Source organism: Phaethon aethereus (genome assembly GCF_964289735.1).
Source record: "Phaethon aethereus genome assembly, chromosome: 12".
Taxonomy (NCBI): Eukaryota; Metazoa; Chordata; class Aves; order Phaethontiformes; family Phaethontidae; genus Phaethon; species Phaethon aethereus.
The window spans coordinates 1,108,018-1,118,574 of NC_138588.1; the positions used below are offsets into that span (position 1 = coordinate 1,108,018).

A 10,557-nucleotide genomic window follows, 5' to 3' on the forward strand; every position below is an offset into this window, starting at 1 on the left:
TTTCCTAGTGTGCGTGTCAAGAGACAGGGCTCTGCCAAGCATCCTTAACTTCTGTTTATTTTTATTTCTCTTGCCAGAGGTTAGATGGGAAATGCAAGGGGAACAGTCAGAAGCATGTAGCATTAGAAACCGGGGTAGACTCATCAACTAACGAACTGTGTATAAGCCCCTTAAACACTATTGAAAAAATGATTTGTGGGGGAATTTTTTTGTTATTTTTGCAGGAGCAAATGTTTGCAGATGATCTTGAAAATGAGGTACGATACATCACCTTAAAGTGTAATAGAACTATGAAATAGGGGGAGTGACTATCGCATCTATGTAATGGTATTTAAAACTATAGTGAAAAAGCTATTTATAAATGCTAAATGAAACACAAATTACTACAAATAATATATGTAATCCCTATGGCACTTTAAAGCAGACTTAATATTACAAATATCTCTTTAGTGACTTTCAGTAACACAAGACTAATAAATGCAAATAAATTAATAGCAAATTATGTTGGTGCATATTCCCTTGACTCAATCTTCAAGACTCCTTTTGTAGAGGAGCAATGTTGTAGAACTTCAGAATAAAAAATTGAGGTATTCTTTCAGTGCTGATCTTGGTTGAAGTTATCCCTAAACTTTTTTTAAAGTTGCTTGAGATCTTATAAATCTGGCCATTCTTGTGGCTTTGGCTATTTGGCACTCTTTCTCTTTCAGAAAGATGAGTTGAAGAAAATCCTAACTACCAAGGAAAAACAGCAGGAAGAAAGCTCAAGAACTATTGAAGCTCTCAAAGCTAAACTCAAATATTATGAAGTACGTTAATTGATTTGAAATGTAATATAGCAAAATATATTTACAGTAGTAAATACTTAAGCAATTTTAAATTGTTGAAAGTCTTAAATGGTTCTCTCACTGTAAAGGCTTTCCCTGCTCTTTAATCCTTAGCTTAACATATAGTAAAAAATTGAAATGAATTCTCGAGTTTATTTTTGTTTCTTGCCGTTTGCTTTTAGGTTGACTTTGTGGGATCCGGAAGTAACTTTGGTAATAGTAAGTGTATTCAGTTCTTAAAAACGTGCCATGCGTGACGTGCTGTTAGATTACATGGGCAAAGGGAGGTTTTCTGTCCTCTCTTCCTTTGGTTGGTCTTAGCTGTAGCCAAGCATGATGTGCGTCCAAGCCTCAGAATGCAGCCAGCTGGCCCCAGCTGTGTCTGTACCTGAGTGCTGGCACACTGGTGATCAGGCTCGCTTAGAGCGGCTGGGGCTGTGAAACATGCACTGAAACTCTGCTGTGCCTCCTCATAGCGTGGAAAACAAGCTGAGCAAGGTCCGTACTCCAGACGGAGTCTTCCCCTTCCCATGCTTCGTGTCTTAAACAACGCTCGTGTCTAGCTCATGACAAGAAAACGATGGTAATGGTGAAAGCTTGAGTGTGGGCAAGTTTGAAAGCGACTTTAAACACAAGACCTCAGCTTACACTTCTGCCAGAAATGATTCCATTTCCAGAAACTGAAGTCTTCTGCATCCAACTTGGTTACAGGCCTGGCTTGCACTTGTGTAACTTAAAATGTTACTTAACCTGTCACGAGCTGTCGAGGGCTGTTGGGCTGCCTGTCAGGAAGGATCATTTATTTGGAGTGCAGAGAGGATGCTTTTCCCTGGTGTGTTCATGTGCAGACATGCAGCTAGCTCAAGGTGGCTTTCATGACTGTTTTGCAGAATGACACCTAGCCTGGCATAGTAGGGGTATTTTTTTGTGAGTAGGAGTTTGTCCAGACTTCCTATGAGGCTTTAATTAAGGAGGAGTTGTTTTAATGCCAAGTACTTAAACACCAGCCTGCAGCCTAGCACAATGCCATTGAACAGAATAAATTTAGGAAGGAAAATTACAGTTCTTGTGATGATGTGTTACAGTTTTTAAACAGACTAAATGCTCTTTGCTTTGCAAATCTAGGAAAAGAAGATTTATTACTTAAGCAAGGCCAAGTGTTTGCTGTGGAATCACAGGTAATAAATATTTTGCCACTTGAAAGAATTCCAAGATAGTTATGCTTGGGAAAGCCAAGGATACTTATAAATGTACATATGTTAAACATTGCTTCTCAATACAAAATTTTCTGCAATACTTGCTTTCCTATGTTTATTTTTAGCTGCTGGTGCCCTCTAGAGTTACATATGTGACGTAGCTCGAAATGCGGTGGTAGTGTCAAATACTAAACGGTCTGTAATGAGCATTCTTAAAAGTGAATCGGCACACTGCTGGATCAATAGCTGGGGTGAAGTGCAACTGGTTGGTCACCTCCATAACTTGTTTCTGTTTTAAATTCAGCTAAAACTCGGAAGACCTTATTTTCCTGCCAGCTATATAATAATTGCCTGCCAGTGTTGTTTGCTGATAGCTACTTTTTGAAGCCACAATTCGGGTATTAACAAGGCCTGTCAGGCTCTTGCAGCGAGTCATGTGAGACAGGGATCGGTCCTAGCTGACAAACTGTTCCTACACTTGTGTTTCAGCTGTAGTGCTTCCAGAAGTGAGTGATGGCTAGAAAGAAATCTTAACACCCTATGCTTTCTTGCCAGATTTCACAGATACATGTATTTTGTATGTTCTGCCGGTAACACAGAAAAATCTGGTCTCTTCTGCCACGTTTTACATAAGGTTGTCCAAATGGGCTTAGAATGGTTTTTATTCTTAGTTGAAGTTTAAAATGAGTTGATGTGTAATTCTCTGACCAAAAAAAAGGGGGGGGTATGGGTGGGCACAAAAAGCCAACCAAGTGAAAAAAACCAAACCATGCCCAAGCAGGAATTAGGTGGCTTTACGCTAGTCATGTCTGGAAGCGATGTACTGCTTTCTGGTCCTTGGAACAGGAATGAGGTCGTTGGAACAAGCCTGTGCCATGTAATAGCCATCACAGCTGGTAGTGAAGCGAGAGTTGGTAGTGAAGACCACACGGCAGGAGGGCAATACTATGTTTTTGAGATCCTTTCCTAGACAGTAAATTAAATTACTGTTTTCCTCAGTCTTTTCAGAGAGAAGGTTCTGTTAACAATGACATACTCTGTTCTGATTCCTTTTAATTCCTTTTACATACTTGAGGGACAGGGGAAATATCTTAAATTATATTTCTTCTAGTAGGTGAGTGATTAAATATGAATAACAAGGGAAATTAAATTAATATACTATACCTGCCCTTAATGTCAGTAGGGTCTGATGATTGGGAAACAGTAATGTGGAGCTTTATTCAAGATTTTTACTTCTACAAAGCTGAAATGCCCATGTTCTGTAATATGGGCAAGAATAGATTAGTGTGTTTCTCAGAAAAGAAGACATGTCTTGGACAAATTTTATGCTCATATCAACATAGGTTTAAGACAGTTTTGTGTATGACAGCTCATATGTATATGACTTGCCAAACTTGTAAACAGGTATCTGTTTTTGTGCCAATTTATCTTCAGTCTAGGTCTATGCTGCGACCCCTGGAGCTCTCCCTGCCTAACCAATCATCCAGTTCAGAGAAGGAAACTTTAAAGAAAGAACTTGACAACATGAGGACCTGCTATGGTGCAGCAAAAGAAGAAATCAGCAAACTGCAGAGAGAACTGTCTCACAAGGTATCTGAATGTAAAGCTTTGGCGTCGGAGTGTGAAAGAACCAAGGCGGAATCTGATGGGCAGATAAAACAACTGGAAGATGCGTTAAAGGATGTACAGAAAAGAATGTTTGACTCTGAAGGCAAAGTTAAGCAAATGCAGACCCACTTTCTTGCTTTGAAGGATCACCTGACTAATGAAGCTGCTTCGGGAAACAGTAAGCTAACAGAGGAGCTGAAGGATCAGTTGAAAGAAATGAAAACAAAGTATGAAGGAGCCTCTGCTGAAGTGGGGAAACTAAGGAACCAGATTAAGCAGAACGAATTGCTGGTGGCAGAATTTAAGAGAGATGAAGGAAGGCTAGTGGAGGAAAATAAAAGGTTGCAGAAGGAACTTGTTAAGTTGGAGATGGAGCGAGATAAAAGGGGAAGAAATGTCATGGAGTTAGAAGGGCAGCTCAAAGAAACAGCAGCAAAGTTAGCACACTCTGTAACTTCAGAGACATTTGAAAACATGAAGAGTTTGTTATCAAATGAAGTGAATGAGAAAGCAAGGAAGTTAGCAGAGATGGAAGCAAAGCATGAAAAACTGCAGGCAGAGATCCTGCTTTTAAAGCAGGAATCTGAGAGTCAGAAAGCTCAACTTGCTCAGCATGTAAAACCAGAAGACCATGAACAAATGAGGAGTGGGTTTGAGCAAAAAAATGAGGAACTCGGGAAGACAATTTCTGAATTATCACAGAAGAATCAGACTCTGCAGAAGGAACTTGAAAGATTGCAGATCGATAACAAGATGCTTAAGCAGCAAATCCAAATGCTAAAAACTGAAATTAAAAGCCAGAATGTGCCTTTAAAAATTCATGAAGAATTGAAGAAAACAAATGATCTGACTGTTGGTGACCTGACCAAAAAGCTTTTTGAAATAACAAAAAAGTACAATGAAAGCAAAGCAGAAGCTGAAAAGTTGCTGGCAGAGAAGAACAGTTTAAGTGAGAATATCAGCCACTTCCAAGCTGTGTATCTGTCTCCAGAGCAGCACAAAAAAGAAGTGGAAGCTTTAAAATCTAATGGCATTGAACTTGAAAAGCAGCTTGCTGACCTTCAGAAAAAATACGATGATGAACAAGTGAAAGTATGCAAACTAGTCTCTGAAAACACAGTCATAAGAGAGACTCTCAGGGATCAGTATGTGTTGGCTACAACACATGAAGAGATTAAAACAGTCTTGAATAACACACTAGAAAAGACTAACAGGGAGCTGTCAAATTTGAAGGAAAAGACTGAAGAGCTGAAGCAAGAATTCATGAGGGTAAATGAAGAAAATGGAACTTTGAAAAATAAAGTGAAACTCTTACAGAATCAATTGCAAACTGAGTATATAAGTTTAAAAGATCATGAAACTACAGTGACTACTTTAAATAAAAGCATGCAAGAACTTCAGGAGAACAATGTTGTGATTAAGGACAAATATAAGAGGGGTCAAGAAGAAATTTTACAGTTGCATGCAGAAATTGAAGCCCAAAAGAAGGAACTTGACACAATTCAAGAATGCATTAAGTCAAAATATGCCCCAGTTGCCTCCTTTGAAGACAGAGAACAAAGCTTTGAAGCCACAGTGAAAGAATTAAAAGCACAGTTGCAGGAACAGGCACGGAAATGCAGAGAAAGCGAGGAGGAAAACAAGAAGTGCAAACAGGAGAATGAAAAGCTCAAAAATGGCATTTTGTGCATCCAAAATGACTTGCAGCAGAACTATATCCTTGCTGAGAAGTCCCGTGAAATGGAAAAAATGTTTGCAAGCAAAATGGAGGAGTTGAATAAGCAATTGAGAGAATTGCTGCAGAAATACACAGACCAAAAAGAAAAAGATGAACTGCCAGAGAGTACCAAGCAGCCCATAATTATGCAGGCTCAGCATCTTTCGGTGGAACAAATTGAAGCCTTGAAGAAGGCTCTTGGTCACACTATAGAGGATCTAAAGGAGGCCCTCCGAAGTAAGAAAGAATGTTATGACAAAGAAATGCTAAAAGTAGGAGAACTACAGCAGGAATTGTCAGATCTAAAAAAATCTTCAATACCTTTGGTAGAATATACACGAATGAAGGAAATGCTAGAACAAGAAATAGTAGCAACCAAAAACAGCTTGAAAGAAAAGGAAGAAGAAAACCAAGTTAAAAATGAGAAAATCTTGAGGTTGCAGTCTGAGGTTCAGCTTACTCAACAAGCTTTAACAGACCTGGAGAGCAAAGAAGTGATTGACATATCAGAATACAAATCCATGAAAAATACTTTGGAGGCCCAAATCAATAGCATAGCTGAAAATTTGTCCAATGTGAATAAAAAGTATGAGGAAGCATGTGAGGAGGTTTTGCAAGCTAAAAAGAGTGAGCTTTCTTTAAAGGATGAAAAGGAGTTGCTTCAGTTACGGAGTTGCAGTATTGAGCAAGAAATTAAAGACCAGAAAGAAAGGTGTGATAAATCATTGACAACAATTATTGATTTGCAGAAGAGAATACAGGAATCTGCGAAGCAGGTGGAAGCCAAGGATAACAAGGTAGGATGTGTTAGTTAATGCTTTTGACATTTTCAGTTTAGCGGTAAGGAACTGAACTTCAAATATAGCTGCTTAAGTATTTGGGCACAACTATGTGTGCTGAGCACTAGGTACCCAGGACTGGCCCAGATCTGCTAAGATGAAGTCCTGGTTTTGGTAGCATTACAAGTTTTTCTAATTCCTCATATGTAGTATTTAAACCCTAGTAAAACTTCCAAGCTGGGTTTCCAACTTTTGGGGTGTGATCTCATTCTTCCACTGGGGCTGTATTTGTTTAGCATCTCTGGCTTGCCTTCTGACTGTTCATTGTCCTTTTTAGAAATTAGCCCTAGAATATCTTTAAAGGAGAAGTCATTTATGTTGCTGGCTGACCTCCAGGGTCCATACCTCCATACCTTAGAGATTTCAGTGCTAGGAAGCAGAATGTGAACCAGTGATAACATGTCATGAAAATGAAGTCCTCTTTGTGAAGTCTCTTGGCCAGTGTGATGGCAAGCTGGGACAAAGGCCCTTCAGTGCTTGCTGATCTTCATCAGACTTTAAAAAATGTTAAAGAATGTTAGCTTTCAGTAAGTGAGACGTCCTTAAATGATGTTTTTGTGTGCTTTTTGTTAAAGATAACGGAGCTGCTTAATGATGTAGAGCGGTTAAAACAAGCTCTTAATGGCTTGTCTCAGCTTACATACACCACTGGGATTCCCTCAAAGAGGCAGAACCAGCAGGTTGAAATGCTCCAGAACCAAGTGAAAACACTGCAACAGCAGCTAGCTGTAAGTAGTCACCCAAGTTGTTGTCTGAAATGCAGTAGCATCGCTTGCAGTTTCTTGTATAAACAAGGAAGTATGCATGTGGTCACTGGAGCACCGGGGCTGACTGCTTAGGCTTCAGAAGTAGAAGATTCATGATAATTTTTTTTTCCCCCGACTGGTTGCTTCTCTGTAAATTTGTCTGCTTCCTTCTGCATGTTAGAGTTGCAACGTTTGGGAACTCTCCCAGATAAAAAGGACACAACCAATTTGAAGAGAATTTGTGCTTACAAGATATGCTGCTATAGTTCTTGCCAAGACCATTTCTGTATGCAAGTTCCACGTTAATATTTTCTTGCAAAAACCACCAGCCATGTATTTTCTCACTTTGAAAGAAAGTGAGGTGTTCCTTTCTTAATGGATTTGTCTTTGTGTTCCCTTGTCTGCAAACATTGTGGAGTGCATTGCTTATCGTTAAGTACTAGCAGTAAAGGGGAACACTTTATAAGTGCTGTGATGTTGTGCACAAACACGTTTGTAGCCCTGTGGCTTCAGTAAAGCTCATAATTAAAGCTATGTATGTTAGCAAAGTTAGCTATTTGTAAGCCTGCACAAAAGTAGGATACATCTTTAATATTTGCAAGGTTGACCCTTGTAAGGCAACATGTTCTTAGATTGTGTGGTTTTAAACAGTAGCTAACGCTATTGGTGAAACAAGCTTTTCCATGTTAGCGCACCTGGGCTGACACACTAGAGCAGCCTGTTTCTGATAGCCTCTCAGCAAAATTGCTTTGCTGCAAGTAAGCAATAAAAAATTGAAGCAGTGACTTTTTTCTTGATTAATGGAGGGGATATAGCTAACTTTAACCTTGAAATTCTGTTTTGTATAAGTGCACAACACCAAGCCTGCAAAATTGGAAATAGGCAAGAATAGAAGTTAAAAATTTGATGACTTCACCTCCTCTTCCTATGTTCTCTTTATAGGATGCTAAAAAGCAGCATCAAGAGGTAGTTTCAGTTTATCGGACACATCTTCTTAGTGCTGTACAGGTATGATAGTCCCAGGTTCAGATTGTTTTACTCTGTCATCTCAATGTAGAAATTCTTGAGACGTGTTTCCGACTGCCATACTGACCTCAAATAAACTCGAAACTACCATCAAGTACCTGTTTTCATGTTGGGAGTTTTAATTTAGAATGGACTGATCCAACAAAAAAACCAAACACACCCCACAGCTGTAGTCTTATTGTGCCATCTTATAATTACGCATAGGCATGGTACTCGGATCTAACAATAACCTGCTTTGAAGGGTGATGGTGTCTGGTGTCGTGAGCATGTTAATTCTGCGTCATCCCAGCTAATGCTGGAGAGAAATTGAATAGAAGTTGGGAACTTAATGCAGACTTAACCAGTGGTGCTCACTGGAGAAAGAGCTGATCAACTAATTCAAGGGTTGTGACTTCAGATACTTAAGCATGCAAAAGAGGGACCATTACTACAGCAGCAGGTTGTGGAGTCCGGAGGACAGGAACAGTAACTTTTTCCCACGTCATATTTTCATGAAGGAAACTGTTGTGTCAGAGAGGCAGACCCTTCTTTCTCTCATGAGGGGAAAAAAAAACCAAACCAGGATTCAAAGTATTCCAGATTTTACCAGTGTGTGATGAAAATACGGTAATGAGTTAAGACTTCTAAAGAATCTCCTAATGTTAGTGATGGATGGTTGACACTCTTAATTTTTCTTTTAACCAAGTGTTTGCTTGCTCTAGGGTCACATGGATGAAGATGTCCAAGCTGCTTTACTACAGATCATTCGAATGAGACAGGGACTTGTTTGCTGATGTGCTTAGCGCCATTGTTCTTGAAGGCTGCTGCATCTTGTAGGAGTGCTATGATTACGGTAGTGACAACCTTCATGAGATTTATATAATTATGATGATATAGCTGCAATTAGAACCTCCAAATATGAAACAACTTACAAAGCTGAAATATTTTCTTCTTGTAATAGGGCTACTAAGTTTCAGATCTGACACTCTCGTTAGATTAATAAAAGATGTAGAACGTCTTTTAAAATTGGTATACATGCTGACTGTCAAAATGATGACATAGTTAAATTATTGTAATGTCTGATTGACCACTTTTTAAAGCAAGGCCTATACCCAGAAGCTCTAGTTTATCCTATAACTTGAACTCTCATGGTATGGTTAAAAATAAACGCTGTTCAAATGAGCTTGGCTAAGTATTGTAGCTGTATATCTCCTTTAATGATTAAGAGAAAGCGGCTATTTTGTCACATAAGCTGATCAAGACATACTACAACATGCTTAGTGAGTCAGCTGCAAAGGTAGATGAAAGGTATTTAGGTATATGTTGTAACTTGGCTGGCCGAGTTACAAACTTTATTTAAATAAAGCTTAAGATGTAGTGCCTCTGCTTTTTGCGAGACTTAAATCAGGTTTTCCCTCAAAACACTAACTTCTATGTTTGCCCCCCTTCCCCAAGATTTTTTTATGAATGCTTTGTAATATTGATTACTGCTGGCTGTAGTGGGACTAGAGTGTCATGGTTTGTAGAGCAGCGTTTTGATCTAAATGTGATAGTCCTACTTCTGTATAATTTCATTCTTCATTAGGCCTAATATGGGTGTAGACTGAGCAGCTCATTAAGCTGTACACTAGATAATTCAGGTATTGGATTTTCAAACACTATCTCATGGAAGTTTAAGGTATTTTCCTCTTAGCTGTAAATTATGTACTATAATCTTATTTATGGGGAAAGATGCAAATAGAAAGGATTAATGAAATGAGAATTTTTATTTGCTTGGAATCTACCTATTAAACAAGACAGGCCTTCATTTTTGACTGAAGGATGATGTTCCCATAAATAAGTTTTATGAAAGAGAACATGACACTTGGGACTATTCACAGGAAGTAATTGAAAAATGAGCCTGATAATGTAAGTGCTCTCAGTAGCTGTGTTGACTTCAGTCTACTTGGTTGAAAGCATTTGCTTATAACTAGGAAGTAGGAATCTGGCATCCTGATGCAGGAAAGACAAACTTCCTCTTCCATATTCCTGGAAAATACGGACTTAAGTCAGAGTGCAGAGTTCTCTGCTTCATGTTAACTGGGCTTCCCACCAAGCTGTACCTCATAGGTGTAAGTCTCATTTTTCTCTAGTAGCATTATGTTTGTTTCCTTTTTTGTTCCTTTTTGGGCAGAATCTTCTTGTAGAATTGAAGAGACAACTGCCATGTAGAGGAGGATACAGACGTAGTGACGAATGTGCAGAGCAGTTTTTATTCTATAAATACACTTAATATATTTACTAAATATGTGTCTGTAGTTAAACAGATCTACTGCTGCTTTCCTTTAATTTCTTAGAGGACTATTACAGAAAACATCTCAGTATATATACATTACTACTTAGCCAAATTCTTTTATGATTGCATTACTTGAAACTCTTATTAGAGAGAATTTGTTTTGATATACTAACTCTGGCATATTTTGATATTGTATGTTTCTTTATTGAGGGAGTTCTATGTATGTTTTTCTAAATTTCTCCCATATTACATTATCAATAAAATGTTTTCTTCTTTTTTTATTGTAGTGGTCAATTCTATAAAAGGTAAAGAAGTGTAAATTGTTTGGGAAAATAGTCTGGGTAGTG

General features: G+C 38.5%; 1 protein-coding gene across 1 annotated transcript in view; it reads left to right on the forward strand.

Annotated features, from left to right (window-relative positions):
• UACA (uveal autoantigen with coiled-coil domains and ankyrin repeats) overlaps nt 1–8,729 on the forward strand; it is a gene marked incomplete at both ends in the record, with an annotated part of 32,023 nt that extends 23,294 nt beyond the window's left edge. Inside the window, 8 exons of the mRNA XM_082004866.1 lie at nt 225–257; nt 708–806; nt 1,007–1,037; nt 1,950–2,002; nt 3,455–6,142; nt 6,760–6,912; nt 7,873–7,938; nt 8,658–8,729. Of these exons, the coding sequence (XP_081860992.1) occupies nt 225–257; nt 708–806; nt 1,007–1,037; nt 1,950–2,002; nt 3,455–6,142; nt 6,760–6,912; nt 7,873–7,938; nt 8,658–8,729 (3,195 nt within the window). The remainder of the gene's footprint in view (nt 1–224; nt 258–707; nt 807–1,006; nt 1,038–1,949; nt 2,003–3,454; nt 6,143–6,759; nt 6,913–7,872; nt 7,939–8,657) is intronic.
• Nucleotides 8,730–10,557: the final 1,828 nt, after the last annotated feature.